The following is a 16,283-nucleotide window of genomic DNA, read 5'->3' on the forward strand; positions in this document are numbered from 1 at the left end:
AACATTTGTCCTGCAGTCAATAAATTCTTTGAAAATATTCTGAACGCCTGGACTGTGCTAGAGCTGCAAAATGGAATACATCAGAAACTTCTCTGATGGCGGAGACAGCCCAGAGGTCGTCACACGGGAGAAGGCGACGCAAATTATCTATCTGGAGTCTGGGAAATTTCACACCTTCGCCGGACCAGGTTTCCCTGAGTGTGGGCTTGTGTGATCGTGAAAGTAGGACCCACAGTCTGGGGAGGAGGAGGAGGGAAGGAGGAGGAGGAGGAGGGAGGGAGGGTGAGGCAGAGATGGAGAGGAAGTCGCGGTGAGGAGACAGGAGGTGAGGGATTTCTGAGTTTAGTCTGGGGAGAGTACACAGGGAAATAAGAGAGAGAGGGAGGATGGGATGAGACCCAGAATGTTTTATATGCGGTTTTGTTTATTAGTCTTCACAATCTATTTTAGACTCTCACACAATTATACAACTTCCAGGGGATCATGGGTAATATCCACCAGTTTCAGTTCAGTGAGTCAAAACATTGACAAACTTTGTTTTTCCTCTTTCCATGAAAACCTTACGGACCCAGAGCCCGACAGAATGAATCACCACATGTGGCTGCAGAGGGCGCTGTTGCTCAGTAAAAGTTACATAGTGTCGCTTTAAATTATGTCTGAAAAGGTATTTCTCAGATGCCACAGGGACTTTGACCTTTGACTCTTTGATCACCAAACACTTATCAGTCAATCCTCGAGTCCAAGTAGACGTTAGAGGAAAATTTGAAGAAATTCCCTCGAGGTGTTTGAGAGATATAATGTTCACAAGAACTGGACGTATGTACTAATGGACCTGAAAACGTAATTCCTCCATCTACGACCATCATCCATACGGAGGGATTAATAATTTACAGCATATTTATGACGCAATATTCTAAGAGAAGAGTGTTAACACAACTTCAAGGTCATAGCACGATTCAAGCTTATTTTGGAGGAGAGTTCTATCTTCACTAATGTGTGATAAATGACCAATAAACCCTGTGTGCCTGCTCCAGAGTTTACAGATAGAAACATAATCACATGCTGATAACAGCGAAAAAAACCTGCTCTCTGCTATTCCCCTAACACATGCTGGTGTGTTCCAGTGTGTGTGTGTGTGTGTGTGTGTGTGTGTGTGTGCACATGTGCCGCAGTCCAACCCCATGTGGTCTCAACCAGCAGTGCCCATAAAGTCCCTTTCATGATTAATGGGAGAACAAAAACTCTGCAGTTGGTGCACACGCACAAACACAAATATATGTAGGTATAGTGCAAGCTTGGCAAGATACACGCACACATGCACATGTAATGGGGTGTTATTATATTCCAGCTAACTTTAAGAAACCCTGCAGATGGTATCGTCTCAGGGGGATGTACCAATTGCCGACAATGAGGAGGGGGGGATATGTATTTCTAGTGCTTTCTTATTTTCATTTTATAGCAAATGATTAGGCTAAATCAGTACTTACAAAAGGAGTAATGTTTTATGTACCTTTTATTTTCATGTGTATATGTTGTATATAAGTATTCTGGTCTGTGAACCCCCCTGTCGCGCTGTGGTACGTGCCGCTCAGGAACCTGTCTCTCTGTCTGCATCTGGAGCTGAAAGAGACAGGTACGGTTATGGAGTGTTCCACTTCTAAGTGTCATTGTTACGTTTAATGCATGCTACTGTGACAGCTTTCTTAAAGAGCAATATAAGATGGCTGTAACGTGTTAAGTGCAGAGTTTGAAGAGTTATTTCAGAAGTTAGGTCTGCGGAGTTTTCCCTTTGAAGTGCGCCGATTCGCGCCGCTGCAACCCGCGGCATTATGGGAAACGTAGTCTTCTAGTGGGATTTGTACAGAACGAATGTGAAGTGCCTTGTTTCTTTTTAAATGTTGTTTGTGAACCCACATGAAGGCATTGTGTATACTCTGTAATGGGTTAGACATGTAAGGCAGGGAATATTTATGTTTATTTTGTCCTTTTGGTTATATAATTATTTCATGCATCCTTCACAGCAGTTTAAGGAGATGTGAACTGATGCAGTCCCTGTTACATGTTTCATCATTACAGGTATGATTGTCAAATTAATCACTATACGATCATTGCAATTGACTGGTTTTGTTTATAATGTATATATGTTTTGTTACTCTCTGTCTGCATCTGGAGCTGAAAGAGACAGCAGTTTAAGGAGATGTGAACTGATGCAGTCCCTGTTACATGTTTCATCATTACAGCTGAAAGACCAAGTAAAAAGATATCCAAAGAGAGCTGTGGTGTCGAGGTGATTTTGTGGTGTGTCGCAGAGTCGCTACATATTTGGTGCCGTGACCCGGATCAAGAGATCAGCTGCTGCAGATCGCCGGGAAGCTTCTCTACATTTTCTCGACATCACAGGTGCACAGAACCTGGAAAAACGGACCCTGCACAGTATGTCCTTTTCGAACAGTGATGACCCTGAAGGGGCTGCAGGTGTATCTCCTTCACGATATGTCAGTGTGCCACAGTCAGATGATCTAATGTCAAATAATGGTATTGACTCTGTGAATGTAACTCCCGTTCGCAATGAGGGTAATACATTGAGTACACAGAGGGGGTTCTCCGGGATGGGACGGGGAGCTCAGTTGGCTAATTTGATAGAATCGAGTGTCAGGGCCCCCCCTGTTGGTCTACCACTAAATCAGTTTGAAGGTGTTGCAGACTTGATCAAACAGCTAAGCAGTGAGATAGGGAGTCAGATCTCAGCTAAGTTGTCACAAGCAGGCCAGGCTAGTGCTAATGAAAATGTAAACACTCCCCCAAACACAGCCCAAAACCTTGATTGGTCAAAGATGAACCTAATCCTCAAATCTGACATTAAAGAGCCACCTCACTTCAGAGGTGACGGCTCAGATCGATGCACTGTTAGTGAGTGGCAAGAAATTATGCAAACATACCTGGCAAGGAAGGGCTGTAGTTTGTCAGAGCAAGGCAATGAAGTTATGGACAGGTTGATGGGGCGAGCAAGAGATGTCGTCAAGATTTGCATCCGTAACAACCGGTTCGTAAGCATTAGCAGAGATCCTGATGTTATCTTCACTATTCTCAGAGAGCACTTTGGAGATGCAATCTCGTCAACTACTCCGCTACAGGACTTCTACGAAACTATACCAAAGCGTTCAGAGAGTGGTTTAGATTACTGGATCAGACTCAATAAGGCTATTGATCTTGCTGATGAGTGCCTACGAAGACAGGGAAAGAAAGTGGAGGATCCAGGTCATGAAGTAACCATGATGTTTGTTAAACATTGCCCTGATCCCAGCCTGTACACAGCCCTCAGAAGTAGACCTCTTGAGAAATGGACTGTTGGAGAGGTTCAGGAACTGGTTGACAGCCACCACAGAGACAGGCAATCAGCCAGGGCATGTCAAACACGAAACACAGTCAAAGTTAACGAGGATGTGACCCCCAATGCTTGGTGCATGGCACAGCAGCCAGTTAGTGCTAATCAGTCTACTAACCTTGAGCCAGCCTCTTTGAGTAAAATGATCTCCCTTATGGAAAAGATTCTTGCTAAGCAAGAGCAGAGTCAAAGCCAAGCCTGGGGTAGAGCACAGGTGGGTGAGGCCACCACAAACTTAAGCTCATGTAGAGTCTGTAGAGCCCCAGATCATTCAACCAAGGCCCATTGCTTTAGAGAAGGCCTATGCTTTAAGTGTTATAAAACAGGACACAGAGGATTTGAATGCTCAGAAAAGAGGCAAGCGAACAAAACAAATGTAGCCATGCCCCATGTGCCAGACCCAGCTTTAAACTAAAGGGCCTACGCCAAAAAGGGGGTGGCGTGGGCACAGAATATGACACAACCTCAAAGAACCCTGCAGATTTTGATACTGAAAATGAAACCTATTCAAAGCAGCAAGTGATCCACAGAAAAAGAACCACACCACTAGTGGTGAAACCAGATGGCCTGACACAGGGGATTGGTTACCGGAAAATAGATGACGAAGACGATCTTTTCTATGCCACAGCACTAGTTGAAGGGAAAGTGGAACTCTCAGCTCTTGTAGATAGCGGGTCCACAACCTGCACACTGAGTGAGTCTGCTGAACGCAGCCTCCGGGGTGGCAACATTATCGATGGAGAATCAAGTCATCCAACAGAAAAAATTCTGATAGGTTGTGGGGGTAATGAGGCCAAACCTAAATGTACTTATGAGTTGAACATAGATCTACTTGGTTGCAAAATGGCTGTCTCCTTCCTAGTTGTTCCAGGACAAATAGATGATATGATAGTAGGATCAAATGTGATGAGACACGTAATGAGACAGACAAAGAATAGTGACTGGTTTTGGGATAGTGTTTCACGGCCAGCCAGAGAAGATTCTCGAGAACCCCTACTTGACCTGCTGTCAAATGTTGATCGCTGGCATGGCGAAAGGATACCAAAAAGGGTGGGAGCTGTTGTGCTGAAGCAGTGTGTGACCTTGGAGCCGCGACATGAACATTTACTTTGGGGAAAGCTAAAGGAGAAAGTGCCAGTGTCTGTTGGAAGCACTGTAATGGTCGAACCTAGTGACTCTCGGTCTGCGCCAAGAAACGTGTTAGTAGCACGCACTGTCTTTTCTTTGCGGGGGGATAAGTGGATTCCCATGAAGGTGATTAACCCCCTTGATCGTCCCATAGTCCTCCGCCGTAACACCAAGCTCGCTCAGTTACACCCGTGTCTAGCCCTTGAAGAATTACAACTCGACGGTGTTAGTGAAGGGTCTCCTGGCAAGGCAAAGGCAGTTTTGCAGAATGTTACCCAGGTAGAGTCACCAGACCCCGAGTCCTCTGAGAGAGTAAAAACAGATTACATGTCAAAACTGCAGGAACTAGGTTTAACAGAGATAGATGTAAAGTCTTGTGAAGTGTCTGACTTCTGGAAATCAAAACTCGTTAATCTGGTTTCTCAGTATGAAGGAATCTTCTCCCGTGACAAACTTGATTGTGGAGAGGCCAAGCAAGTTGTCCATAGGATTCGACTGAAGGATGAGCTGCCCTTCCGATTGCCATGTAGGCGGATCCCACCATCTGACTACCAGAAACTGAAGGAGACCTTGGATGCAATGGAGGAGAAGGGCATTATTCGGAAATCCTACAGTGAATGGGCCTCTCCACTTGTGATTGTTTGGAAACCATCAGGAGAACTCCGAATATGTACTGATTTCAGATGGTTAAACCAGAGAACAGAGAAGGACGCGTACCCATTGCCACACCAGGGTGATGCTCTTGCAGCACTGGGTGGGAACTGCTTCTTCAGTACTATGGATTTGACGTCAGGATTCTACAACATCCCAATACATGAAGATGACCGCAAATATACGGCATGCTCAACCCCTGCCGGGTTGTTTGAATACAACCGAATGGCTCAGGGGCTATGTAACAGCCCAGCGACATTTGCCAGAATGATGACATCAATCTTTGGAGATCAGAATTATCTCTCCCTTCTCTGTTACTTGGACGACCTCCTTGTGTTTGGAAAAAGTGAACAGGAGGCACTGGATCGTCTGGAGATGGTATTCTCTCGCCTCAGGGAACATAACCTGAAGTTGGCACAGAAAAAGTGCTATTTCCTTAGAGAGTCAGTCAAGTTTTTAGGTCACATTGTAACTGCAGAGGGCATTGCAACTGACCCATCCAAAGTTTCCGCCATTAACCAGGTGACAGCGGCAGATTTGATGGCAAATGACGGTGAAACCCCCTCACCAACCAAGATAAGATCCTTTCTTGGCATGGCTAACTATTACTCGCACTTCATAGAAGGCCTGTCAGGAATGGCGAAACCATTGTTTGCACTGACTGCAGGACAGAAAAAGAAGAGGAAAGATGGAAAGCCATGGGTCAGCAAGCCAAGACGTTTAAAGCCAGAGGATTGGACTACTGACTGTGAGCTGGCAGTTGAGAAAATCAAGAATGCGGTTACTCAGACTGCTATTCTATCCCATCCAGATTTCAAGAAACCATTTGTCCTTTATATCGACGCTTCGATGGATGGGTTGGGGGCGGTGCTTAGTCAGGTGCCTGACGGTGAAAAGAGACCAAGACCCGTAGCCTTTGCAAATAAGACATTGTCTAAGTCACAGTCCCGCTACCCGGCTCATAGGTTAGAGTTTTTTGCTCTCAAGTGGGCTGTATGTGATAAATATGCACATTGGCTAAAGGGAAACCAATTCACGGTCCTGACTGATAACAACCCCCTGACGTATATCATGACTAAGCCTAAATTAGACGCCTGTGAGCAACGATGGGTGTCAAAACTTGCACCCTTTGATTTTGACTTGAAGTACATACCTGGTACACAGAACATACCTGCTGACCTTTTAAGCCGACGTCCATTTGCCAAAGTCTTGGATGCTAGTGAAGCCCTAGAGAATGGCGCTCAGTGTGTAACCTCGGAGCGAATACAGGAGGCATTTCGGTTGTCAGTCAATGTCCAGACCAGTGACAGTTACCTGGGCCAAAACCAAGTAGGAGGACAGATTGGAATGTCCAGAGAGGGAGTTAAAGCAACCCTGGAATCCTGTTCAGAATGGGAAAGTGGCCGGCTAATACGCAACATCAACTTTGCCCAGTGTCCTGGCAGTCTGCTGAAGGGGGGCGTACCTGCTCTTCCAGCCTTCTCTGCGGATGACATTAAAAGGAGTCAAAAGGAGGACTGTGTTATAGCTCGTGTTAGATTCTTCATTGAGAGGAAGAGGAGACCCTCACGTCGGGAGAAATGCCATGAGCCTGCACAAGTTCTGAGGATGCTAAAACATTGGGAAAAACTTGAGATGACCAATGACATTCTCTACCGGAGATCCAAGGACAGAACTGGTAGGAAAAGGTATCAGCTAGTGCTTCCCAGCTCACTCAAGGCTGTCGCTCTCAAGGGCACTCATGATGATGCAGGCCATCAGGGCCAGAGTAGAACACTTCATCTGATGCGCCAAAGATTTTTCTGGTCAGGAATGGATGGTGAAGTTAAGAAATATGTTTCTCACTGCAAACGTTGTGTAGTTAGCAAGACTCTTGAGCCAGAGGCCAGGGCACCATTAGAATCAATTAAGACTAGTGCACCGCTCGAGCTGGTTTGCATAGATTTCTGGTCAGCTGAAGGGAAGAACGGAGAAAGTGTTGATGTGCTAGTTGTGACAGATCACTTCACGAAGCTAGCCCTTGCATTTCCTTGTCCGAACCAGACCGCCAAGGTAGTGGCACGGAAGTTATGGAATCAGTTCTTCTGTACTTATGGGTTTCCTCTCCGGATCCATTCAGACAAGGGGGCTAATTTTGAGAGTCATTTGATCAAGGAACTGTTACAGGTGTCTGGAGTCAAAAAGTCCCACACCACCCCATATCACCCCATGGGCAATGGGCAGACAGAAAGATTCAATCGTACACTCGGTAACATGATCCGCTCCCTTCCAGCAAGAGACAAAGAGCGGTGGCCACAGATGATACAGACGCTAACATTCTCGTACAACTGTACCACACATGAAACAACGGGTTTCGCACCTTTCTATCTTATGTTTGGTAGGGTACCCAGGCTGCCTGTGGACATCGTGTTTGGCAATACATTGAGGGATGAGGATGTGGTGGCTCATGACACCTACGTTGACTCTTTGCAGAGGGACCTTAGTGAAGCGGTAAAGATTGCCCAGAGAAACACGACAGAAGCACAGAAAAGGCAGGCAAGGCAATATGATAAGAGGGTCAAGGGTGTTCCGCTCACAGTTGGTGATAACGTTCTGCTGGCAAACAGGAAAGACAGAGGAAAAGGTAAATTGGCCGATCTGTGGGACTCAACAGTGCATGTGATTACATGGAAGGATCCATCTGTGCACATTTACAGAGTTGAGGATCCTACCACTAAGAAGAGTAAGGTTGTTCATCGGAACTTCATTCTGCCAGTCAACTTCCTGCCGGTGGTGGAACCAGAGGACATGTCCACGATCTTCTCCACAGTCTCAGAGGAGGTGGCTCGTGATGTTGAAAGTCTCGGCAATGAGCCTTTATTTGATATAGAAAGTGAGTCCGGTGACAGTAGGACAGCTGTCTGGATAATGCATGGCCAATGTCCCAAAACAGTCAGTATTGGGGAGGCCCAAGGAACTCTCGAAGAGCAACCGGCAATTGGGCTTGGTATGGAGCAGCACCAGACTACACCAGTTGGAGAGGAGGATGTGGCCTCTTTACATGAGGGCAGCTCCAGCAGGAATAGCAGTCGAAGCATTACAAGCGAGAGTGATGTCTCTGGGAACGACAGAAGTGACTCTGGTACTGAGGGTGGGGTGAGGGAACAGGAGACACTGCATGATCCTGGGAGCAGTAGGAGTGATTATTCCATGTCAGTGACAACTCGAAGTGGGATTAGTAGTGTGACTAGTCCTGTCGGCTGCTCCAGGTGTAACACTCCAGAATATGACCGAATTCTGCCAAAAGAGAACTTGCTTTGGAGGAATCAAAGACTGGAACCATCAGAGACTGTCCTCAGTGGGGATGCAACGACAACCAGAACAGGAAGAGTAGTAAAACCTGTTAGAAGACTACTGGAATCAATGAGCATGATCATAAGAGAACCTGGAAGTGTAGATTCTTTGTCTGTCTTGTTCGAAGTTCTCTCGACCTTTGTAGATGCGTAAACCACTGAGAGGGTCATTCAGTTCAGCTTTAAGGGCCAGTGTTGTATATAGAAAAATCGGAATGTAGGGTTGAGATGTATCTTATCGGAGGGGGTTCTTGGTTATATGTATAAGGGCATATTTCTACCTGGTAAAGTTGTTTGCTGTCCTATTGGACGACTACGGTCAAGGTTACCCCCATAAGGAAGGAGTTCTCATATAGTCTTAAAGTTTGCTGTAATTGAGGAGGGGTGAATGTAATGGGGTGTTATTATATTCCAGCTAACTTTAAGAAACCCTGCAGATGGTATCGTCTCAGGGGGATGTACCAATTGCCGACAATGAGGAGGGGGGGATATGTATTTCTAGTGCTTTCTTATTTTCATTTTATAGCAAATGATTAGGCTAAATCAGTACTTACAAAAGGAGTAATGTTTTATGTACCTTTTATTTTCATGTGTATATGTTGTATATAAGTATTCTGGTCTGTGAACCCCCCTGTCGCGCTGTGGTACGTGCCGCTCAGGAACCTGTCTCTCTGTCTGCATCTGGAGCTGAAAGAGACAGGTACGGTTATGGAGTGTTCCACTTCTAAGTGTCATTGTTACGTTTAATGCATGCTACTGTGACAGCTTTCTTAAAGAGCAATATAAGATGGCTGTAACGTGTTAAGTGCAGAGTTTGAAGAGTTATTTCAGAAGTTAGGTCTGCGGAGTTTTCCCTTTGAAGTGCGCCGATTCGCGCCGCTGCAACCCGCGGCATTATGGGAAACGTAGTCTTCTAGTGGGATTTGTACAGAACGAATGTGAAGTGCCTTGTTTCTTTTTAAATGTTGTTTGTGAACCCACATGAAGGCATTGTGTATACTCTGTAATGGGTTAGACATGTAAGGCAGGGAATATTTATGTTTATTTTGTCCTTTTGGTTATATAATTATTTCATGCATCCTTCACAGCAGTTTAAGGAGATGTGAACTGATGCAGTCCCTGTTACATGTTTCATCATTACAGGTATGATTGTCAAATTAATCACTATACGATCATTGCAATTGACTGGTTTTGTTTATAATGTATATATGTTTTGTTACTCTCTGTCTGCATCTGGAGCTGAAAGAGACAGCAGTTTAAGGAGATGTGAACTGATGCAGTCCCTGTTACATGTTTCATCATTACAGCTGAAAGACCAAGTAAAAAGATATCCAAAGAGAGCTGTGGTGTCGAGGTGATTTTGTGGTGTGTCGCAGAGTCGCTACACACATACACACATACACATGAACCACATTTGCATTACTGGTATAATTTGTGTGTTTGAATGGGGGACTGCACTTGTAGATATTTCATCTTGAGTAGGAAGCTGCATTCATCTCTGTGTGAGCTGCACTGGTTTGATGAATTGTCGGCTCTTGTGCATTAAAGAAGGTAAATGTGTAAAATGGGAAGTTTGCACACGTGCACTTAACCTCACTTCTGTGGATGTGCACTAATGTACGGACCAGATGCTGCAGGAGTCGAACTTTCAAGGAGAAATCAGCGTATGAATTTTTAATGCCGACATTTACTGCGATAAAACTATGTTTCTGAACTTTCCAGCTGCAGGACGACAGAGGACGTCGCACCTTGATTTGTGAATATGGGCGTTACAAATAAATGATCTTATCTTAAAGTTGTTTTTCGGTTCATGAGCGTACATGCTTTGTGTTTCTGTGTCTCTCACCTGTGGCCATTTTCCCGTCTGCTGCAGCCGGCCCGTCGGGGATGACGCTCTTGACCTGGAGGAATTCATCAGGCTCGTCGCCTCCGATGATCGTGAAGCCGAAGCCCATGTTGCTCTTTAGGAGCGGCGTGGACAAGAAGCTGCCTTTCAGCTGAGTCGGGTCCCGCGTGAACAGCGGCTTCTCTATTAAGGAGACAAGAGAGAAACCCAATAACCACATGGAAACATCAATACTTTACAGGCTTTAAGGCACAGGATGACAGGGCCTCAAGTTTGGTGCAGGGCAGTGGTCACAGGGTGGAGGCATGGGGAAAGCTTATCCAGTAGGTGAAGCCGCAGGAAAACTGGCAGGGTATGATCTTAGCTGCAAAACAAATAACTTTGGACAGAGGTGAGGCTGCGGTGCTGGAAGCTGCATGTGGGCTTCAGCAGATTTGGCTCCCGTGCAGAGTCGAAATTAAAAAAAAGAAGAAAGAAAAATCCCTCCTGGCAAAACCCCAAACAATCGTCTGTTCCTCTGCTCCCATGCTGGGGGTGTGAAGGGGTGCAGAGAGTATCAGAGGGGCAGGTCTTCAGTCCCGTCCAGAGGAAACCACAAGAAGCAACATTGGGCACATGACATGCTGTCAATCAGGGATCGGTTCCAAGAGAAGATGCGTGGGAGGGTTAGGGAGGAACTGGGAGATTACTGGAGGAAGGGAGAGCTTGGGGGGCGGGGGGGACCTTTGGAGGAGAAGCGTCTTGTGCAGAATGAGAGGATCTCAGCCAACAAGCTTAGTCACACTTAAACAAGTCTCCCATCGTTTCACCTCAGAAAAGAGTCGCGGCTAGTGTTCTAGTTAACATCCTTTGTTTGCCGTCGCCGGTCCAGACATCGACTGAGTGATTACACTCTTCTGCCTGCCTCTGCCAGCCGATAAGACATGTCATGGTTCACACAAATCCTTCAGCAGCCTTCGGGGGAAAGCTTGCTTACAAGCTAGCATGCTTACAGTAAGTCAAAGGAGTGCAAGCAGCCATGAGGGCGACAGTCAGCCTCCGTTGCCTCTCTCTTGGCCTACTTACTGATGAAGTGCCACAGGGAGTAGGGGCTACAGACAGGCTGCTCTAGCACCACAGCGCAGGCGGAGGTGTGAAGTGGCTGATGCTGCTGCTGCTGCCGTTGGTGGGGGCACATATTCATCCGCCGAGTCAGAAGGCGCCGGAGTGGTGAGACGTCGGTGGATGAGGAGGTAGCGTATACGGCGGCCCGGCGGCACAGAGCTGGCGAGCGGGAGAGGTCGCCCAGGCTGTGGCAGCGCTCGGGCACCGGGCCGACCTGCGTGAGGGCGGATCTGGGGAGGGTGGCACAGGGTTTGGCATCCTCCACTGGCATCGAGAGAAAAGAAGAGGAGGAGGGAGGAGGGAGGGTGAAGGTGGGGAGAGGGAGGAGAGAGAGCCTCAATGTAACGTACACAGAGTGTAACCACGGAGACAGGCTCTCGACTCTGGACTACTACGTTACTACGGAAACAAACCTCCTCTTCACCAGTCCAGACAGAGTTTTTTCTAGCAGTGCATCCTACTGCTGGTGCAGAGTGAGCACTGGAATCAGGCAGCAACAAACCAGTGATTAAACAAAACAGTGAATCACATTGAATCCCACATGTTCAGTCGGGGAAGAGTTTGATTCACACACAGACGTCTCCTCTGACTCTTCACTCAGATCTGTTTCTGTCAATCAACATAACAATAGTTTCTCTGTAAAGACGGGAAAGTGAATTTGGAAGAAGTCGAAAGTGAAAGTGAGTTATTGAAACAACATTCAGAATTTGTTTTCAATCCATTTTGTAGCCTAACTGATTTATTTCTGGGCAATATGTTATTAAATAATGAATTTAATCAAACGTTAACCTTCACCACAGAGGTCGTATTTTCTCCTTTGTCTGGTCTTTGATTTGTTTGTGAGCAGGATTGTGCAAACGCAGAGTTATAGAGCCTTTATATAAGACCGTATAAGATCTATATCTAAGATCTAGGATTGTTTGGCCTTGCAGAGGCACGCACTCTTCTAAGGGCCATTCCAGTTCTTTATCTATTCTGTATAAGTGTTGCTTAAATCTACATTTGAAGATATAAAACCTTCAGATACAGATACAAGTAGCTTGAGAACCGAACATACACGATACAGACAGATAATGGGTATGACTACACACAGAGAAACTCCGCTCAGACACCAGGGGGGGGGGGCTCTCACCTCTGTAGATGGAGGGGAGGGGCAGTGAGGACAGACCCTGGCTTTGCATCTGCTGCTGCTGCTGGAGTCTCCTCTTGGCCTCCAGGACTGGGTTCTCGAACTGGGTCCTTCTGTTTATATGACTTCAATGACACAACAACAACAACAACAACAGAGGAGATGTTAGATTTCACAGGATCGCGCCGCACTGCACCTCTCGACAGAGATCAGATCTGAAAACACGGGCACTTCAGCCGCTGCCGCTGTGATGACTAATTAAACGGAAGGTCCCCAGATTATGTAACAGAGCTGCAGAAAGACTTTGCTGAGTAAAAAAAAGGAAAAGAGAAAAGAACAAACGACTGATCCAGAGCTTTTCTTCCGTCTTCTGAGCAGAGTTGTGCGAGTCAGTGACTGTGAGGAAACCTGCACATGAAACAGTGATTTCCTTCTGCGTCCCACGACATTCTTTATTTAGTTTGTGAGAGGGGAGATCGTCAACCACTACAAATACTGTAATTTGGCTGCGTGACATAATTAGTCATCATTAAATACTTCCCCCCCACTCTTTAAGACTGCACACACACACACACACACACACACACACACACACACACACAGACACACACCATACCTTTTTAATGAACAACCCCCAGTATCACAAAAAGAATAAAAAAAACAGCTTGAGTATATTTTGACCTATATTTACATCATTTCAGATCTGGATGTTTACGTGACCAAAATGCAACGCAACAAGAGCGTCTTCTGTGTGTGTGTGTGTGTGTATGTGTGTGTTTGTAGTTCATATAGTCATGTGTCTTTCTGGAGGGTTTTTGTCTCAAAATAGTTCCTTGTCCCCGCGCCCCAGAGTTCAGAGCATCCAGCCACAGAAATGACACTTGAGAACACGAGGGGAGTCACGGTTCAATAGAGACGTTGTGACCACGCGTGCAGAATGTTTAAAAAAGAGGCGCTGATGAGCTAATTTGCACTGTGAGTATTTCTGACACAGAAATGTTGGACTACCAGCCCCCCCCCCCCCCTCCCCTCGGCCTGCAAACACACAGTGAGCTGTCAGCAGGTAGACAGAGCGAGCAAACGCTTCCTGGCAGCAGCAGCAGCGCTTGGCTCTTCCTTATAAATATGATTAACACAGCACCAGCGGGCAACATTGAGAAATCAAAAGCAAGCCATTACATATTAAAGATGCACCCGACTCACTCGACATAGTAGCTGCCGTAAATGGGGTCATCGATTTTCTCCCAGCCGTACGGAAGCTCTGCAAGAAAAAGAAACAACAGCAGTGAGACAGCGATAATGAAGGACTTGTTTATTCAGAGCACCTACAGCAGCGTATCGATCCCGCATGAACGTTGAATTAGTTTACAGCATCGCTTCCCTGTCTGTAATTACCGGGGTTTCCATGGAGCACTAACACGCTAACTGGAAGGCTTGTCTCGTTTTCCTTTCCGAGCGCGCCTCATGTTCCCTCTCGTGAATAAATCTTCAATCTCATCTTTTCATGAAAATTTGATGGCGACAGGACACGAGATAAAAAAACACAACGATGTGTTTTCTCAGCAGCGCGTCACTTTGATTGATTTAAAGAGGCTACTGGCTCTTTAAAGCTCCCCCCCACCCCCACCCCCTTCCAAGAAACAAAGTTGAAAAATAATCCCAAATATTGAAAGATCTGGTGGTTGAATTTAAAGCGGTGAAATATTTATGCGCCGCATCTTCTCCTGCGCTGTAAATATTGTGTTTTGATGCAGGAACTTTGCATAGATTAACAGAGCAGGAACTGGAGCGAGCACGAACCCTCGGGGCATCGAACCTTCACAGTGTCGTTCCGTCGACTCAAAACGCTACGAGCTAAAGCGCTAACACAACTACAAGTAACATATGACAGTCAATGAGTGGCAAATGACAGACGGATCAAAGCATCAATATTCGAACTCTGATTTCCATGATCTAATGTGCACAAACACATGAAGCAGGAAGAATCTGTGTGTAGAAAAAAGTAAAATAATAACTGCTGTAATCAAGGTACTTTCTGAGTTCTATTAATACAACAAATACAAATACTTTTACTGTATACATGAGCATCTAAACTTTGACTAAACTGCCATAGGTTCAAAGTACAGTTGTGTAAAGTGATTAAATCGCTGTAAACCCTCAACACAACATCACACAACTCCTCCACTCATCAGACGGTTTGTGGTTTGATTCCCGGCTCCTTCAGTGAAATGATCAAGAGGCAACAAACTGCCACAGATCTGTATTCTCTCTACAGGGCATCGACTAATGAGAGGGTCTGTAGAAATAAACATAGATGTATAAATATTTATCATGAACATTAAAATATGTCTGTTTTCTTTTAACAACTTTATCTGCAACAACCTTCCAACCTTCCAACAGAAGTGCCCAAGTGTTACACCTCCTACATATATAAAGCATCTACACTGCATTCAAAATGAACTAACCAAGTCAATTATATAAAAATGTATTTGTCTGAACACCAGCATGCTAACATGTTCTCTTGGGTTCTATGCTCAGAACCCTGAGCTCAGCTTGTTAGCTTGCTATGAGCAGGCACATTAATTATACAGGACAAAATGAAAATGTCATCGCAGGAAAAGTCACTGAAGAATTTTATAATTCGTCCTGAGAGGAGCAGAAATGTCCAAATCCATCCGGGGCCAGATCCACATCGCTCAGATTAAGAGCTTTAACTTGGTATTTTCAAAGTGGCTTCAAACTTTTTAATATTTCTGCACGGATGCATGAAGTCATATTATTTCTGCCCTCCCAGCCTCTTCCTGCACGTGCACTGTGCTTCAGGACGAGCTTGTGTTCCAGATGATCAAAGCCGATCCGCCGTCAAACCTATCGACACTCGTCAGTCACACTGGACGGCATTTTTCAAAAGTCCCTGTTTCCTCTATTTCCACCTTCCTCTGTCCACAGCTCCCTGACTCTGCAGCGATTCAGAACTCGTCTGTAAGGAGTTCTCATTTGCTTTTCAGAACATTACAATTAGCATTTAAAGCACTTTTCCCCACATGCAGGGTTTAGCCTAATAACATGATCATTCAAAAACCAAGTTGGGTACACAGTGTGAGAGGCTCTCGTTAAAACTGCATCCGAGGTGAGTGCAGCTCGGTGCTCGGGGGACAGTGTGTTCCAGTGCAGCTCAGCGTGGAATCACACCAGCTTTGATTAGCGACGAGGAAAAGGGAATCAGAGAGAGATAAGAGATAAGAGCAGAGGAAACGCTTCCTAATCAGACAAGGAAGCGAGCAGAGGGAGCGATCCAGCACCTCCCGAAAAATCCCCAAGTCTGTTCGAGGCACGGCTGCAGCTCGAGAGAGAGACGAGGAACGAGGAGCTGCACGCCACAGACACTGCTCTGTGTGGTCACTGCATATATTCAATAACACTCCTTGGCCTAGTTAGCTCTGTGCACGCTCCCATCCCTCGCAGTCACGGAGCAGACGTATCAAAACAATGCTGGTGCACGTGCCATATGCTGCTCTGAACCCCTGCCCCCATCCCCTCAAAACAAATGATTAAACTTTCAGTGGGATGAACACAAACACACACAGAGATATCTACTACTACAACACACACAGGGTTGTGAGTGATATAACAGAGCGCTGCGAGCAGGCTGACAGCCCACGGGAATACCTCCTGTGAACACTGCACTGTTCCTTAGCCCCATCTCCA

The 16,283-nt window shown here is 45.9% G+C and overlaps 1 protein-coding gene across 1 annotated transcript in view; it reads right to left on the reverse strand.

The window, feature by feature from the left end:
- The window catches only part of magi2a (membrane associated guanylate kinase, WW and PDZ domain containing 2a), a 187,019-nt gene that overhangs the window by 37,120 nt on the left and 133,616 nt on the right, over positions 1–16,283 (reverse strand). The window contains exons 7-9 of the mRNA XM_061076314.1: positions 13,779–13,836; positions 12,579–12,700; positions 10,343–10,525 (exon numbers count right to left, since the gene is read on the reverse strand). Of these exons, the coding sequence (XP_060932297.1) occupies positions 10,343–10,525; positions 12,579–12,700; positions 13,779–13,836 (363 nt within the window). The remainder of the gene's footprint in view (positions 1–10,342; positions 10,526–12,578; positions 12,701–13,778; positions 13,837–16,283) is intronic.

This window comes from Limanda limanda, chromosome 1 (genome assembly GCF_963576545.1).
Source record: "Limanda limanda chromosome 1, fLimLim1.1, whole genome shotgun sequence".
Classification (NCBI taxonomy): domain Eukaryota; kingdom Metazoa; phylum Chordata; class Actinopteri; order Pleuronectiformes; family Pleuronectidae; genus Limanda; species Limanda limanda.